We start from the raw sequence: 18,498 nt of genomic DNA on the forward strand, positions 1-18,498 counted from the left end.
GGGATTGCCACTTTAAGGAAAACTTCTGAAAAACGCATGTCTGCAAAAACCCAGCCGTTTATCTACGCTGCTGTCAGAGGTATTTGATCTCTTAATTCCTAAAATTCTGAAGTACAGCTTGGATCAGTTCCATATAGCAAAACATACATCCTTCAGCAATTCATCTTTACTTTGTAAAGAAAAGAAATCTGCACCTGATCTTAGTACAGCAGGATCTTAGGTGGGCATAGTAGTGGTTAAATCAAAAGGGGGTTCTACAAGTGTTTTCTCATCACTCCTCCATGAAGAGTAACATTTTAGAACATCCCAGTGAACCAATTCCTACCTCTGTATATACCTTGCCTTCACTTTAGGGCTCATGCACACTAGACGTTATTAAAAAAAGGCAGCAGCGTTAGCTTTGGAAAGATGTAGAATGAGTTTTTCAGCATCTTTGCAGTAGCCTTTTTTTTTTTAAACCACTTGACAACTGGGCACTTAAACCCCCTTCCTAACCAGACCAATTTTCAGCTTTTGGTGCTCTCACATTTTGAATGACAATTACTCAGTCATGCAACACTGTATCTATATGAAATTTTTGTCCTTTTTTTCACACAAATAGAGCTTTCTTTTGGTGGTATTTAATCACCGCTGGGTTCTTTATTTTTTGCGCCGTAAAAGAAAAAAGACCGAAAAATCTGTAAAAAAATACATTTTTCTTCATTTCTGTTATAATATTTTGCAAATTAGTAATTTTTCTTCATATATTTTGGCCAAAATTTATACCGCTACATATCTTTGGTAAAATTAACCCAAATCGGTGGATATTATTTGGTCTTTGTGAAAGTTATAGAGTCCAAAAGCTATGGTGCGAATATCTGAAAATTGATCACACCTGAAGTACTGATGGCCTATCTAATTTCTTGAGACCCTAACATGCCAGGAAAGTACAAATACCCCCCAAATGACCCCTTTTTGGAAAGAAGACATTCCAAGGTATTTAGAAAGATGCATGGTGAGTTTTTTGAAGTTGTAATTTTTTCCCACAATTCTTTGCAAAATCAAGGTTTTTTTATTTACTTTTTTTTTTCCCCACAAAATTGTCATATTAGCAGGTTATTTCTCACACACCGCATATGCATACCACAAATTACACCCCAAAACACACTCTGCTATTACTCCCGAGTACGGCGATACCACATGTGTGAGACTTTTACACAGCGTGGCCACATACAGAGGCCCAACATGCACGGAGCACCTTCAGGCGTTCTGGAGCACCCAGGCCAATTCTGACATTTCTCTCCTACATGTAAAAATCATCATTTATTAGCTAGAAAATTACATAGAACCCCAAAACATTGTATATGTTTTTTTAGCAAAGACCCTAGAGAATACAATGGCGGTCGTTGCAACTTTTTATCTCGCACGGTATTTGCGCAGCAATTTTTTAACGCGTTTTTTTGGAAAAAAAAACTGTTTTGTGCTTTACAAAAACCAAAACAGTAAAGTTAGCCTAATGTTTTTGCATAATGTGAAAGATGAAGTTACGCAGAGTAAATAGATACCCAACATGTCACCTTTCAAAATTGCACGCGCTTGTGGAATGGCGCCAAACTTTGCTACTCAAAAATCCCCATAGGCGACGCTTTAAAATTTTACTGGTTACATGTTTTGAGTTACAGAGGAGGTCTAGGGCCAAAATTATTGCTCTCGCTCTACCGATCACAGCGATACCTCACATGTGTGGTTTGAACACCGTTTTCATATGTAGGCGGGACTTACGTATGCGTTCGCTTCTGCATACGAGCACACAGGGACAGGGGCGCTTTAAAAATTTTTTTTTTTTTTTTTTTTATTGTTCATTTTACTTTATTTTAGTTTGATGCTTTTTTCCAAAAAAAAAAATTTTTGACCACTTTTATTCCTATTACAAGGAATATAAACATCCTTGTAATAGGAATATGGCATGACAGGTCCTCTTTACAGTGAGATATGGGGTCAATAAGACCCCACATCTCACCTCTAGGCTGGGAAGCCTGAAATTAAAAAAAAAAAAAACGATCCTGGCTTCGATCGTAGCGGTGAGTCGGTAGAAGCGCGGGAGGGGGGGGGACATCCCCTCTCACCTCCCGTAAGAACGATTAAGCAGTGGAACAGCTGCTATGATTATTCTCATGGTGTAGGGAATCGCCGGCTGAAAAAGCTGATATCTGAATGATGCCTGTAGCTGCAACCATCATTCAGATATCTCCGCACAAAATCAAGGACGTTGTATGACGGCCGGCGGGCGGGAAGTGGTTAAAACGCTTTTTTTTTAACACAAAGTTGTCCATTTATACAATATTTCTACCACATAACATGTACACATACCAAAAATGACACCCCAAAATAGATTCTTCTGCTCCTCCTGAGTACGGCGATACCACATGTGCGAGACTTCCACAGCCTGGCCACATACAGAGGGCGAGTACGGCAGAGCATGGCGGGGTATGGCAGAGCATGGCGGGGTATGGCAGAGCATGGCGGGGTATGGCGGGGCATGGCAGAGCATGGCGGGGTATGGCAGAGCATGGCGGGGTATGGCAGAGCATGGCGGGGTATGGCAGAGCATGGCGGGGTATGGCAGAGCATGGCGGGGTATGGCAGAGCATGGCGGGGTATGGCAGAGCATGGCGGGGTATGGCAGAGCATGGCGGGGTATGGCAGAGCATGGCGGGGTATGGCAGAGCATGGCGGGGTATGGCAGAGCATGGCGGGGTATGGCAGAGCATGGCGGGGTATGGCAGAGCATGGCGGGGTATGGCAGAGCATGGCGGGGTATGGCAGAGCATGGCGGGGTATGGCAGAGCATGGCGGGGTATGGCAGAGCATGGCGGGGTATGGCAGAGCATGGCGGGGTATGGCAGAGCATGGCGGGGTATGGCAGAGCATGGCGGGGTATGGCAGAGCATGGCGGGGTATGGCAGAGCATGGCGGGGTATGGCAGAGCATGGCGGGGTATGGCAGAGCATGGCGGGGTATGGCAGAGCATGGCGGGGTATGGCAGAGCATGGCGGGGTATGGCAGAGCATGGCGGGGTATGGCAGAGCATGGCGGGGTATGGCAGAGCATGGCGGGGTATGGCAGAGCATGGCGGGGTATGGCAGAGCATGGCGGGGCATGGCGGGGCATGGCGGGGTCATGGCGGGGCATGGCGGGGGCATGGCAGGGTATGGCGGGGGCATGGCAGGGTATGGCGGGGGCATGGCAGAGTATGGCGGGGGCATGGCAGAGTATGGCGGGGGCATGGCAGAGTATGGCGGGGGCATGGCAGAGTATGGCGGGGGCATGGCAGAGTATGGCGGGGGCATGGCAGAGTATGGCGGGGGCATGGCAGAGTATGGCGGGGGCATGGCAGAGTATGGCGGGGGCATGGCAGAGTATGGCGGGGGCATGGCAGAGTATGGCGGGGGCATGGCAGAGTATGGCGGGGGCATGGCAGAGTATGGCGGGGGCATGGCAGAGTATGGCGGGGGCATGGCAGAGTATTGCACAGCATGGCAGAGTATTGTGGGGGTATCGCAGAGTATTGTGGGGGTATTGCAGAGTATTGCACAGCATTGCATAGTAGTGAGGGATGGCTGAGCATGGATGGATGTCTCTGCGCAGCGCTGTGGGCACTACACATCCAGCCCACAGCGCTGCAGACATCCATCCATCCCCCCCTCCGCTCACAGTGTACCGATCGGTACACAGGAGGGGAGGAGAGGAACCGGCGTCAGATGACGCCGGTCTGTTTACATGTGATCGCGCCGTCATTTGACGGCGCGATCACATGGTAAACGGCCGCGATCAGCGGCCATTTACCGGGATCCGTGGACCCGGCGGTCACGGATGTGTTCGGGGGCGCGAGGACGTCATAGTACGTCCTCCCAGAGTTATCCAACCGTCCTGCAGCCGTCATTCGGCTATGGGCCGGTTGGTAAGTGGTTAAACAAAATTATACTCCCACAAAAGCTTATGGCTCAAAAACTCTGATAAATGCTGAATAGCTGCATTTTTCAGCTTTTTTCAGAGTTAGAGCGTTTTTACAGCTGAAAAACTGGATTTTTTTCTACTCACCGTAAAATCCCTTTCTCCGAGTTCATTGACGGACACAGCACTTCTAATCTTGACCTTAGGGTTATACCACCACCTTCAGGAGTAGGACTAGGCAGAAACAACAAAAAACAAACAGCACCGCCTAGGGGCGGTCCCTACTGATAGTAACCCCCCCCCCTTCTGCTACAGGCAGCTCAGTTCGTTACAAAGTAGTACAAGCACAAACCCGAGGGGTGGGTGCTGTGTCCGTCAATGAACTCAGAGAAAGGGATTTTACGGCGAGTAGAAAAAAAAAAAATTTTTCTCTTTATTTCATTGATGGACACAGCACTTCTAATCTTGGTGAAAGTGTGTACTGACAACCAGCTAGGCGCCTTACAAACTTGAGAAATGGACGTTTCATGCCGGAAGGCCCAGGAAGCACTAACCGCCCTGGTAGAATGCGCCGTGACAGGAAAGGGAGGCACCCGCCCCTTAATGGCATATGCCTGGACAATAATCTGTCTTATCCAACGAGAAATAGTGGCCCAAAAACAAATAAAATAAAACCAAAAGACTACAGGTCCCAGCAGGGAGCCAGGTCCTTCTAGACTAGGCAGAAAAAAACTGAGCTGCCTGTAGCAGAGTGGGGGGTTACCACCAGTAGGGAACCACCCCTAGGTGGTGCTGTGTTTCTCGTTTCTGCCTAGTCCTACTCCTGAAGGTGGTGGTATAACCCTAAGGTCAAGATTAGAAGTGCTGTGTCCGTCAATGAACGAAAGAGAAAGCTTCTCTTAAAACCCACTAGTTTTGGGTTATTTATTCCAGCCAGAAAACACCCCTGCCAAAAACTGCTGATATGAGCCAATGTGCATGAACACATAGGATAACATGCTGGGGAGATGATTAGCTGCAGAGAAAAACAACTGAAGCCAAAAACAGCAGCTGTAAATGCATGCACAGGGTGTTTTTACAGCTTCTTTTAGCAGCGTCACTTATTTTGCAGCTTAAAAACGCCTCTCCATGTTATTCCATGTGTCTATGCACACCCAGGCTTTTAGGAGCTGTAAGTGGCATAGGCGTTTTCAAGCTGTAAAAAAAAAAAAAAAAAAAAAAAAACAAAAAAAAAAAAAAAACAGGGCCAGCGCATTCAGAGGATTATTGTTAGAGCTGTAAAAACGTCAAAAGCTGCCAAGCATGGCTTAGCACTGGATACAGCCCCGTTAAGCCTCGTCAATGTCGATAAACCACCTCCCGCAAACCCCGACAACCACCTGCCAGGGTTGTCGGGAAGAGGCCCTTGTCCCCATTAACATGGGGGACAAGGTGCTTTGGGGTGGGGGGCATGTGGCCTGGTATGGTCCAGGAGGGGGGGGGGGTGTCGCACATCACCCCCCCTTTCCTGGCCTGCCGCATGCTTGGATAAGGGTCTGGTATGGAATTTGGAGGGAAACCCACGCCAATCTTTTTGGTGTGGAGGTTCCTCTTAAAATCCATACGATACCGAAGAGGCTGGTATGCTCTTGGGGGCAACCCCACGCCAGGTATCTTTTTCTTTTCCATTTTGCCAAGAAATCCCCTTCAAGATCCTCAGTGTACAAGCTGCACTGCAAGTCGGATCATCATGATTTGACTTGTGGTGCGACTTCTTTTCAAATCAATGGGCTCTCATAGGGAACCAATGATTTTGAATAAAGGCAGAGAAACGCGTGCATTAACGCCAATGCAAAAAGCTACTAAAAGCAAGTTTTTACAGCCACTTATTCCTGGCATTGGTAGCTTGCTTTTTCCAATACCCTGTGTGCATGAGGCCGAATGCCGGTGCTTTCAGGAGCAGCAGAGTTTGGGCAGAAAAAAAAAAATTGAAGCTACTAACAGCTACTAAAAGCTGATAACAGCTAAAAGCTGTTAACATTAGTGCTTGAGCATTAAGTTATATTTAATGACCAGATTTATTCTGGCCAATGAAATGAATTAACGCCCAAGAACTCAACGCCTGTAAAAGCTTCTAAAAGCTTATTTTTTCTGCAAAAACACTGCTGGCTTCTAGGAGAGTTAAATAAATGTCCTGTGTGCAGGAGGCCTAAATATCTGGTAGTTACAGGACTGGGAACATGTGATCCACTTGTCTTCCTTTCCATTATCTTGGCTGGAATGTGGCCCAAGACTGCCATATAGTACTTCCTTGCTTCGCTCCCAGATGCTAAAAAGAGCGGCAGGGGAGCAAAGAAAGGGTAAACACTAGGGAACTCAAGTCCCTCTTACGACACTCGAATACATGGGGTTAGGGGAAAAATAAATGACATTTAATGGGCAGTTTCAAACTAGTCTTTTTGCCAGAGCACTTGCTACACTGGTTTGTGCCGGTACTGTCCAGAATGTTACCAGAAACCATTCACTAGGTTGTGCTTGGCACTTAAAGAGTTTTTTGTTGAATGTAGATTACCCCCACCTGCAGGCAGTGATGTACACCCATGGGTTTCCTCAATGAACGATAGAATAAATATGCTTTCTGGTTAAAGCCACACAGAAGACGCAGTCAGAGCCAATCAATTACTAGAGATGCTGTCAGAGCCAATCAATACAACATGTCCGATAGCTGTCCTTGGAGGGCATTTGAACTTTGCAGCACAGCGTGAATTACAGTTGGATATATCCTTGGACAAAGCAAGAGAGTCCAGTACTTATAAAAATAAAAAAACAAAAAGTTGAACAAAAAAAATGCCAAAATCCAAGCAAAACACTTACTGATAATTTTTCAATAATTGCTTCCTTCCCTTGATATTGCTGTCCTTCCCAAGTCAGACATGAAGCATCAGTCTGAAGAAAAAAAATAGATAATATTTAAACAAACAAAATACACAAAAAAAAAAAAAAAAAAAAACACCACACTTGAGTTTTGCACATTCACCCCCCCCCCCACCCCTTGGCTTTTTTTGTTACATTACAGCCTTTAGTTCAATTTTTTTTTAATCTGAATTATATGTAATGGATCAGAACACAGTTGATGAAGTAAAATTAGAAAAATATACATAAAACTATTTTTCAGAAATAAAAAAAAACTGATAATTGGCATGTGCGTATGTATTCACCCCCCCCCCCCTTTGTTATGAAGCCCATAAAAAGCCTCTGGCGCAACCAATTACCTTCAGAAGTCACATAATTTAGTGAAATTATGTCCACCTGTGTGCAATCTAAGTGTCACATGATCTGTCATTTACATATACACACATTTTTTAAAGGCCCCAGAGGCTGCAACACCTAAGAGGCACCACTAACCAAACACTGCCACGAAGACCAAAGAACTCAGTACATTTCAGGGTTAGGTTATAAAAAAATATCCAAATCTTTAATGATCCCTAGGAGCACCGTCAAATCTATTATAACAAAATGAAAAGAACATGGCACAACAGAAAACCTGCCAAGAGACGGCCGCACACCATAACTCACGGACCGGGCAAGGAGGGCATTAATCAGAGAGGCAGCCCAAGGTAACGACGTGCTGCAGAGTTCTACAGCAGAGACTGGAGTATCTGTACATAGGACAACAATAAGCCATACGCTCCACAGAGTTTAGCTTTATGACAGAGTGGCCAGAAGAAAGCCATTACTTTCAGCAAAAAAAAACTAAAAAAAAGCACATTTTGAGTTTGCGAAAAGGCATGTGAGAGACTCCCAAAATGTATGGAGGAAGGTGCTCTGGTCTGATGAGACTAAAATTGAACTTTTTGGCCATCAAAGAAAACGATATGTCTGGTGCAAACCCAACACATCACCCAAAGAACACCACCCCCACAGTGAAACATGGTGGTGGCAGTCATGCTGTGGGGATGTTTTTCAGCAGTCGGGACTGGGAAACTGGTCAGAGTTGAGGGAAAGATGGATGGTGCTAAAAACAGGGATATTCTTGAGCAAAACCTGCACCGTGTGATTTGAGGCTAGGACGGAGGTTCACCTAGCAGGACAATGACCCCAAACACACTGCTAAAGCAACACTTGAGTGGTTTAAGGGGAAACATGTAAATGTGTTGGAATGGCCTAGTCAAAGCCCAGACCTCAATCCAATAAAAAATCTGTAGTCAGACTTAAAGATTGCTGTTCACAAGCGCAAACCAACTTGAAGGCGCTGGAGCAGTTTTGCAAGGAGGAATGGGCAAAAATCCCAGTGGTACGATGTGGCAAGCTCATAGAGACTTATCCAAAGCAACTTGGAGCTGTGATAGCCGCAAAAGGTGGCTATCCTAAGTATTGACTTTAGGGGGGTGAATAGTTATGCCTATTGACTTTTTCTGTTATTTTGTCCTATTTATTGTTTGCTTCACAATAAAAAAAAAATCTTCAAAATTGTGGGCAGGTTCTGTAAATTAAATGAAGCAAATCCTCAAACAATCCATGTTAATTCCAGGTTGTGAGGCAACAAAACACGAAAAAAAATAGGATTTTTAAAACAGCTTACCTGTAAAATCCTTTTCTTGGAGTATATCATAGGACACAGAGCCTTAAGTATTTACCTTAGTGGGTTATAGTTACCTTCAGGTGTTGACACTGGCACACCCAATACAGGAAGTTCACTCCCCTATATAACCCCTCCTCCTTCCAGGAGTACCTCAGTTTTTGTAGCCAAGCAATATAAGCAATATACTTACACCCCATAAAAATAGGGGTGTTAACTCTGTGTCCTATGATGTACTCCAATTAAAGGATTTTACAGGTAAGCCTTTTTAAAAATCCTATTTTCTTTATCGTACATCATAGGACACAGAGCCTTAAGTATTTACTTAGTGGGACATCCCATAGCAATGCTACTTGAGGGGAGGGAGACATAACCCATAGGGCACCCCCAGACTTTGAGGACTTGTACTGCTGCCTGCAGCACACTGCGCCTGAAAGCGATATCCTCATTTCTTCTTACATCCACTTGGTAAAATTTTGTGAATGTATGGACCTTAGACCAAGTTGCGGCCTTGCAGATCTGAGCAAAGGAGGCCTGGTGACGCACTGCCCAAGAAGCACTAACCGCTCTGGTAGAGTGCGCCTTAACTTGAATAGGGGGAATCTTACCCCTTAAATCATAAGTTTGAATTATAACTTGCCGAATCCACTTAGCAACAGTGGATTTCGACGCTGCCTGTCCTTTTTTAGGACCCTCTGGCAGAATAAATAAGACATCAGTCATACGAATCTGAGCAATTTTCTGTAGCCTCCCTGGCGGGTTTCCCGAGTGTGGCTCGGGGTTAAAATTCAGTACCATTAGCGGTAACCCCGAGCCACACTCGGGATCGCATTGCAGGATCCTGGGGCGGCGTTACTTACCTTGTCCCCGGGATCCTGCGATGTCCCCCGCAGTGTCCGTGGGCTCCGTCCTCCTCCGAAGCCTCTCCGTGCCAGGCTCCGTTCCCTGCGAGCGGCGCGACGCACGGGGGCGGAGCCTGGCGGCAAATTCAAAAAAATGTCAAAAGCATAACACATACAGTACTGTAATCTTACAGATTACAGTACTGTATGAAATGATTTCACATCCCTTTTGTCCCCAGTGCTCTGGCCCATGCCCTGCATGCAGTTTTACATGATATACACTGTTCTTTCTGCCTGGAAACTGGAGATTGTCCATAGCAACCAAAAAGTGTCCCTTTACGTCAAAAGTGGCTTTAGACCAGCTAGAAAACAGCGATAGTAAATTAGAACACTTGCAGAATTGAGCGATAGTGAATTGTGGGGAAATTTATTTTATTACTATTTTTTAAAATTTTTTTTAATTATTTATTTTTATTTATTATATTATAATTTATGTTTTTGTGTTTCAAACTTTATCATACCCGGGATATCTACTAGACTCTTGTTTGGACAGATTTAAGTGTGTTATTGTTAAGATTTACAGACCTACAATATAAAACGCCAAATTTCCATGCAAAATAATTGTACCGCTTTCAGCACCTAAAATCCGAAATAATCATACCGCCAGGGAGGTTAAATAGATTTTCAATGCTCTCACTACATCAAGACAATGTAATGACTTTTCTTCCCTGGAACATGGTTTTGGGAAAAACGATGACAGGACAATATCTACATTCAGATGAAAGCCTGAAACCACTTTTGGCAAAAGCCTGGACGAGGGCATAACACCACTCTTTCCTCATGAATAATCAAATATGGCTCTTTACAAGAGTGAGCAGCCAATACTGAAACCCTCCTTGCTGAGGATATAGCAACCAAAAATATCAGCTTCCTAGTCAGAAGGACTAAGGGAACATGCCGTAATGGTTCAAATGGCGTTTTTTGTAACACTGACAAAACTAAATTCAAGTCCCAAGGGGTTAAAGATGATTTAACTGGCGGGTTAATGCGTATCACCCCTTGCATAAAACCCCTTGCATAAAACCCCAGACTAAAGAATGCGTAGCAAGCGGTCTTTAAAATATAAACCGATAAGGTTTATACCGATAAGGCTGAGACTTGGCCCTTAATAGTACTTAGGGCCAACTTCATCTCTACACCCAATTGTAGAAAGGCAAGGATTCTGCCTATAATATATCTCTGAGGGTGCCAACCTTGGATTCACACCAGGAAACGTAAGCTGTCCAAACTCTATAATATACAGCTCTGGAAACTGGTTTCCTTGCATTGATTAAAGTTGAGATAACAGACCTGGAAAGCCCACGCTTCTTCAGAATGTGGGTTTCAATAGCCAAGCCATTAAATTTAGCGTTCGTAAAGTAGGATGGAATATCGGCCCCTGTGAGATAGCAGGTCTGGCCTTAGTGGGAGAGGCCAAGGACCCTCCACTGCCACCTTTACGATCTCTGCGTACCATGAAATTCTGGGCCATGCTGGTGCTACCAGCATTACCGGCTTTCTTTCCAGCTTGATCCTGCAAAGAAGTCGAGGCAGCAACTGAATCGGGGGAAAAGTGTAGATCAGTGAAAACTGATCCCACTGAGTTACCAGTGCATCTGTTCCGTATGCGAGTGGATCCCTTGTTCTGGACACAAAGTTGACTAACTTCATGTTGAATTTGGACGCTAGAAGATCTATGTCCGGAGTCCCCCATCTTTGGCAAACAGGCCGAAACACTTCGGGGGTGAAGAGACAATTCCCCTGGGAATAACTGCTGGCGACTTAGATAGTCCGCCTGCCAATTTTCTACTCCCGGAATGAAAACTGCCGATAGGGATGGGACATTCCTTTCTGCCCAAGTTAGGATATAGTTCACCTCTCTCTGAGCTGAGAGACTCTTGGTGCCTCCTTGGCGATTGATATAGGCCAGAGCCGTGGCATTGTCGGATTGAATCCGGACTGGACAATTCTTTAACCTGGAGGTCCAGGTTTTCAGAGCCAGATACACTGCCCAAATCTCTAGGATGTTGATGGGCAGGGCTCTTTCAAGTTTTGACCACTGTCCCTGGACAGTCTCCTCTAGTACCGCTCCCCAGCCTGAGAGGGTGGCATCTGTCATTACTACTTTCCAGATTATTGGTCTGAAGGATTTCCCCTTCAGCAAATTCTGGCTTCGTAACCACCAACTGAGGCTTTGAGACACTCTTGGGGGCAGCCGCATTGGCAAGTCTAAAGCTTGGATCGTCTTGTTTCAAGCAGAGAGGATTCTGTTTTGCAACAGTCTTGAATGGAACTGGGCATAGGGGACTGCTTCGAATTAAGCTACCCTCTTTCCTAACAACCTAATGCAAAGGTGAATTGAAGGATTTGCTTTTGACCTGACCATCCGTACCAGCTCTTGTATGGAGCTGATCTTTGCTGGAGGCAAGAACACCCTTTTCTGGGCTGTATCTATGATCAGGCCTAAGTAATCCAGCCTTCTTACTGGTTTTAAGGAAGACTTTCCAGGTAACTGGTTGTAATGCGTACGCTTTGCCTTAAGCGAGTCACTGACTGGTCTATTAACAATAGATCGTCTAGGTACGCCAACACCGTTATGCCCTGTGCCCTCAACCTGGCTAGAGGTGGAGCCAGTATTTTTGTGAATGACCCGGAGATCCAAAATGGGCCTGACATCTCTATTAGGTTTTGGTACCGTAAACAGGTTTGATTAGAAACCTAAACCTTGTTCTTCTGTGGGGGATCTGTATGATTACCCCTTGAGTCAACAACTCGGGCTAATGCTTGAAACAGATTGTCTTTTCCCTGGATCCTTGGGAACGTTTGATCTCAGAAAGTGAGATGGTGGAAACTCCCGAAACTGTAGTTTGTATCCTCTAGTTTGTATCCTAGAGTCACTGTGGAGAGAGTCCATCTGTCCTGAGTTTCCCTCTGCCAGACTTCTGCGAAATGCAGAAGTCTTCCCCCCACCTAAATGAGGGGAGAAGCCTCTTCATGAAGAGGTCTTAGTATTCTGCTTTGTAGTCTTGCGGCTCCAGGGTCTTAATTGGAGCCTGGGCCTGACCCTACGATTTTCCTTTGGAATCTGACGGTGGAAGCCGTCACCACTGCTTAGAGGCGGATGCACTTGGCACAGGAGAGAGAGTCAGTTTAAATGAAGGACGTTTATACTTTCTTTTGACTGGCAAAAGAGTACTTTTTCCACTGGAAATTGTCTGGATATATTTATCCAAATCATCGCCAAATAGTCGCTCCCCATGAAATGGGAAACTAGACAGTAGGTTTTTGCAGGGAGCTTCGGCAGACCAAACCTTTAGTGAAAGGGTCCTAAGCATGTGTACTAGCACAAGTGCAAGGCAAGACGCCTGGTGAATAGAATCCTTTATAGCATCTATGGCAAAACATAATGCTTTTGGTAAATCGGCCAACTCACTGGCCTGTTGTGCAGGGAGCTCGTTAAGGGCCTCTGTGAACTGGTCTTTTAAAGGACTGACAGATGCCTATAGCTGCAATTGCAGGCTGAGCAACAGCACCTGCTAAAGAAAAAGAGGATTTTAACAGTAATTCCATTTTTTTTTCTGTTGGATCCTTTAGCATTTGTGCATTGTCCACTGGACAAGTTAAACTTTTATTCACACTGGAAATTGCAGCATCTACAGCTGGAACTTTCCATTTTTTGGTGAATTTTTCCTCCATAGGATAGAGAACTGAGAATCTCTTTGGAGGGAGAAAATGCTTATCTGGATGATCCCATTTGGTATAAATAAGCTTCTCTAGTAATGTGTGGACTGGAAACGCATGCACTGGTTGTGAAGGTTTCAAGGAACCCAAATTAGAAACCAGACTTTCAGCTGACTCTGTTAGGGGTAGCATGAAAGTGGAGCGAACCATGTCCATAAGGATTTTTACCTCAGATTGTGAAGCTGAAACTTCAACTGTTTCCTCTGCAGAGGAGTAATCTGTTTGTTTTTCCCGATCGTTTGAGGGTAATACCTCATCCTGTCCCCACTGTTCCCCTGGTAAGGTGTTTGGAGTGGGAGAGAGGGATCTAGCACGCTTCTTATCCCCTTTAAAGGAGGATGTGATTAAAGCCGCTAATCTTCCTTCTAAGTCCTGCAGGGCAGAGGAAAATGCATCTTCAGACACGTACACAGGGGCTGAAGTGTGAGAAGCAGTTGCACCACCAATTGCTTCCAATGACTCACCCTGGCTTGCCATGTCAGGTATCTCTGGAGAGGATGAAAATGTGAAGGCATGTCTGGAGTGCCCAGCGCTTGGGGGTGGTTTTGGTGCCTTAGTAGTAAGCCTTAAAGCCATATTGTAAAGCGCCAAAAACAAAAGGTACTCTAAGAACTGTTCTATTTACTTGAACAATAGTAGGAAAAACAGTGGTAGCATAGAATGACCTAATGCTAAACAATAAGTTTTTTCCTGTACTGCAAATGCCTGTGTAAACCCCTCACGTGCACCAGCGCTTTTGTGTCCTGTGGCAGCCTTGCTTCAGCTGCTCTGATAGACATTGTCTGTTTCCCAGAGTATCAGCTTTAAGCTTTTTCAGGTGTGAACCCGATCGTCTTGCGCCACACCCTTTCCTGTGCTTTAGCAAGAGTCACCTCAGAGGAGAGGCAGGGGAGGGGGGGGGGGATTTACACAGCCTTTTTATCAGCTTTACAGATTTATGCTTGTTTAAAAATAACATGTATCCCTATCCACTCAGTTTCCCCATTTAGGGGGAGAAGAGACCCCGCTCCAGCTGCTGAGACACGCTGTATTAGCACAGATTTAAACAGGGTCCATACACTATTACTCCCCTAGAGGGGTTTTTAAGGCATTTTACAATATAATTGAAAGGAAAGTCATTGATTGACTTAGCAGTTCCTATGCTTTCCTCTTACCTTTTCCTCGCTGGAGGATACTGCTGTAAACAGACAGATCCAAACTTCACCTATCACGGCAGGCAGCATGTTTAAACCTTCAAAGACTGGGGCACTTTTAATAGGGGTTCCACTCCTTTGGACCATGTATAGCATCCCTCAGGACAGCTTTAGGCAATGTAGCAAGACCAAAAAGAGTCCTGGTTCCTAGGGTCCAGCCCTCAAAGAGGAGCGTTACAGGCAAAACCTCATTCTAATATGCGAGGCCCAGGTACCATCCTGGAGCCGCAGCGGCGGGATGGATCCAGTTGTGGAGGCTTTTTAAATCTAGCATGGATCCCTCCTGGAGCTCCGCATAGCACATCTTTACTCATGCCAAAACCTTTAGACACCAGCAAAAAAACCGAGGTACTCCTGGAGGGAGGAGGGGTTATATAGGGGAGTGAACTTCCTGTATTGGGTGTGCCAGTGTCAACACCTGAAGGTAGCTATAACCCACTAAGTAAATACTTAAGGCTCTGTGTCCTATGATGTACGATAAAGAAATGCCAATTGGGGTGAATTGGGGTACAAGGCACTGTACATTAGGGAAACATGAGATCCAAGAATGTTTTAACATGGACTGTTTACCCAATGTGGTTTCAGACTGATGGTGAATTTTTTACAAGAGTATAGAGAATTCAGTGAAAAATAAAGGCCATCCGGTAAGTGCCAGTTTTTGCAATGAGAGCACCTTGTTAAAAGGAGCAGTATGGGACTGTGTTTTTCTTAGTTTTTTTTTTTTTTTTTTTTTTTTTTAAATCATACTCGCCTAGCAATCAGACACCACTGTCTGTTCTGTTCCCCACAGTTCTCACTGGACTGTGGAAAGGGCGGGAGTGCTGTCTCCGGCTTTCAGTGGCTTGCTGAGAGGCTGAGCCAGGAGAGGATCCTGACCTTATGGATGCAATCTTTCCCCAACCAGTACCAGCTCTGTGACGTCAGCGGGCTTTAGCCGCTGTCAGCTGAAAACGGTTCACAGGAGCGCAGAACTGCAGAATTTGTTTGGAATTATTAAGAGTAAATCAGCGAGGGGGTAGGGCAGGGATATGCAATTAGCGGACCTCCAGCTGTTACAGAACTACAAGTCCCATGAGACATTGCAAGACTCTGACAGCCACAAGCATGAGACAGAGAGGCAGAAGGATGATGGGACTTGTAGTTTTGCAACAGCTGGAGGTCCGCTAATTGCATATCACTGGGGTAGGGGTTGTAAGAGTGTGATCAAACGAAAAGCAGAGTGGTGAACTGCAAAAATGTGCTAGCCACATACTGGTGACGGGACAGTTAGAAAATAAATAAAAAAAATATGTATTTGTTCATCTGTTCTTCATGATAGATCCATTAAAATGAAATCATTTTTGGTAGTCCAGCACTCACACACATCAGTGATCCATATTAGGAAAGTTCTCTCAACAATAGGGTCTCTTTGTGCATTTTGTGAAACCTATGCAGTACTAGGCCTATCTACCCCACTGCCTTAATCACTGCACATGGCGAGAGCATAAAGAAGCATCTTCCCTAAATAGTGGTGGCGTAAAATTTCGAGCCTCCTCTCCCAGAATGCCCTCATCCACCTTGACTTCTGCCACAATGAGTGAGTCAGGCAATTTTGGTATTAGCCCATGAAAACGACCAAGGCAGAAGATGCCTGTGGCTGTTAGCCCTCTTGTGAGCCTCTGAAAGATCAGACCTAGTGGCAGTAAATTCTGCCTTAAACAGGTCGCATGCTGTGCATCTGTAAGGGATCTTGAGTCAGGGGGCTGGAGCAGTTTTCTTCCTTTTTAAAGCAAACAACTGAAATCTCTACAGTATAAATGATTCAGTTGTGCAAGAAAGCTGTAACTTACAGTCTGCGTAGAATTTGCAGATAGTGACTCAATCCAAATTACATTTTGCAGATAGCAGAATGCTTTCATTCAAAACTTGTGTAGATCTTCATAGAAGAACGTCAGATAGGCATATTATGATTTTGTGATCTAGCTCAAAGAATTACAGTATCTCACAAAAGTGAGTACAACCCTCATGTTTTTGTAAATATTTTATTATATATCTTTTCATGTGGCAATACTGAAGAAATTACACTTTGCTACAATGTAAAGTAGTGAGTGTACAGCTTGAATAACAGTGTAAATTTGCTGTCCCCTCAAAATAACTCGACACACAGCCAATAATGTCTAAACCGCTGGCAACAAAAGTGAGTACGGCCCTAAGTGAAAATATCCAAATTGGGACGAAAGGGTCAATATTGTGTGTGGCCACCATTATTTTCCAGCACTGCCTTAACCCTCTTGGGCATGGAGTTCTCCAGAGCTTCACAGGTTACCACTGAAGCTCTCTTCCACAACTCCATGATGACATCACAGAGCTGGTGGATGTTAGAAACCTTGCGCTCTTCCACCTTCCGTTTGAGGATGGCCCACAGATGCTCAATAGGGTTTAGGTCTGGAGACATGCTTTGTCAGTCCATGACCTTTACCCTCAACTTCTTTAGCAAGGCAGTGGTCTTGGAGGTGTGTTTAGGGTCGTTAAGTTGGAATACTGCCCTGTGGGCCCAGTCTACAAAGGGAGGGGGTCATGCTCTTCAGTATGTCACAGTACATGTTGGCATTCATAGTTCCCTCAATGAACTGTAGCTCCCCAGTGTCAGATGCACTCACGCAGCCCCAGACCATGACACACCCACCACCATGCTTGACTGTAGGCAAGACACACTTGTCTTTGTACTCCTCATCTGGTTGCTGCCACACACGTGACGCTTGACACCATCTGAACGAAATAAGTTTATCTTGGTCTCATCAGACCACAGGACATGGTTCCACCAATCCATGTCCTTAGTCTGCTTGTCTTCAGCAAAAAACTTTTTGCGGGCTTTCTTGTGCATCATCTTTAGAAGAGGCTTCCGTCTGGGATGACAGCCATGCAGACTAATTTGATGCAGCGTGCAGCGTATGGTCTGAGCACTGACATACTGACCCCCCCCCACCCAACCTCTGCAGCAATGCTGGCAGCACTCATAGGTCTATTTCCCAAAGACAACCTCTGTATATGTGCTGAGCACATGCACTCAACTTTTTTTGGTTGACCATGGTGAAGCCTGTTCTCAGTGGAGTCTGTCCTGTTAAACCAATGTATGGTCTTTGCAATCTTCTTATAGCCTAGGCCATCTTTATGTAGAGCAACAGTTCCTTTTTTCAGATCCTCAGTGAGTTCTTGGCCATGAGGTGCCATGTTGAACTTCCAGTGACCAGTATGAGAGAGACACCAAATTTAACATGCCTGCTCCCCATTCACACGTGAGACCTTGTAACTAACGAGCCACATGACACCGGGGAGGGAAAATGGCTAATTGGTTCCAATTTGGACATTTTCGCTTAGGGGCGTACTCACTTTTGTTGCCAGCGGTTTAGACATTAAGTCCATGTGAGATATTGTACACGTGGGCAAAACAGAAAATAAGACACGCTGAAAAGAGGGTGGGACTAGCTATACAAAGCCTTTTCTAGCTATGGCGTGAGGAAGAGGCAAAATTAGTAAAAGGCAAGCAATGCACGTGTAACCTGATAAGCAGTGCAGGCATTAGGACTTGAACGAGCCAACAACTATTAACGTGGAGGAACTTTGAGCTTCCTCAGGGCATGTTAACTATTGTCTACCCAATGTGTTTTCGCTTGCAAGAACCTGTAATCCTCCATTGCAAATGTCATGGCAATCGAGGTGCTAAAGTTCCAATGGCTGTGTTTCTGAAGAATAGGGCTTGCATTGCTGGCAGAAAATGGCAGCCGGAAGTATGTAAGTAGGAGTTTTATAAGCACCATGTCACTAGCCAGAGAGAACTGCCAGTAGGGAGGTGGAGAAAAAACACAGAATTTGAATAGGTAAACGTTACAGTGCATTCAGAAAGTATTCATAACGCTTCACTTTTATGTTACAGCCTTATTCCAAAATTGATTAAATTCAACGTGAAAGTAGTTTAAAATCCTTGCACATTAAAAAGAAAAAAAAAAAAAAAAAATCACAAGTATTTACAGCCTTTGCTCAATACCTTGTTGAAGCACCTTTGCCACCAATTACAGCCTCAAATCTTTTTGAGTATAAGTTTACACGCTTGGCACACCTATTTTTTCTTCTTTTCAGAACCTCTCAAGCTCCATCAGGTTGAATGGGGAGGGTTAGTACACAGCCATTTTCAGATCTCTCCAGAGGTGTTCAG

The 18,498-nt window shown here is 44.9% G+C and overlaps 1 protein-coding gene across 5 annotated transcripts in view; it reads right to left on the minus strand.

Annotated features, from left to right (window-relative positions):
- The window catches only part of NUTF2 (nuclear transport factor 2), a 177,201-nt gene that overhangs the window by 59,292 nt on the left and 99,411 nt on the right, over positions 1-18,498 (minus strand). For all 5 annotated transcript variants that reach the window (XM_073605028.1, XM_073605029.1, XM_073605025.1 and 2 more), the window contains one exon: positions 6,787-6,858. In XM_073605028.1, the coding sequence (XP_073461129.1) occupies positions 6,787-6,858 (72 nt within the window). The remainder of the gene's footprint in view (positions 1-6,786; positions 6,859-18,498) is intronic.

The sequence above is a fragment of the Aquarana catesbeiana genome, linkage group LG11 (genome assembly GCF_042186555.1).
Source record: "Aquarana catesbeiana isolate 2022-GZ linkage group LG11, ASM4218655v1, whole genome shotgun sequence".
Taxonomy (NCBI): Eukaryota; Metazoa; Chordata; class Amphibia; order Anura; family Ranidae; genus Aquarana; species Aquarana catesbeiana.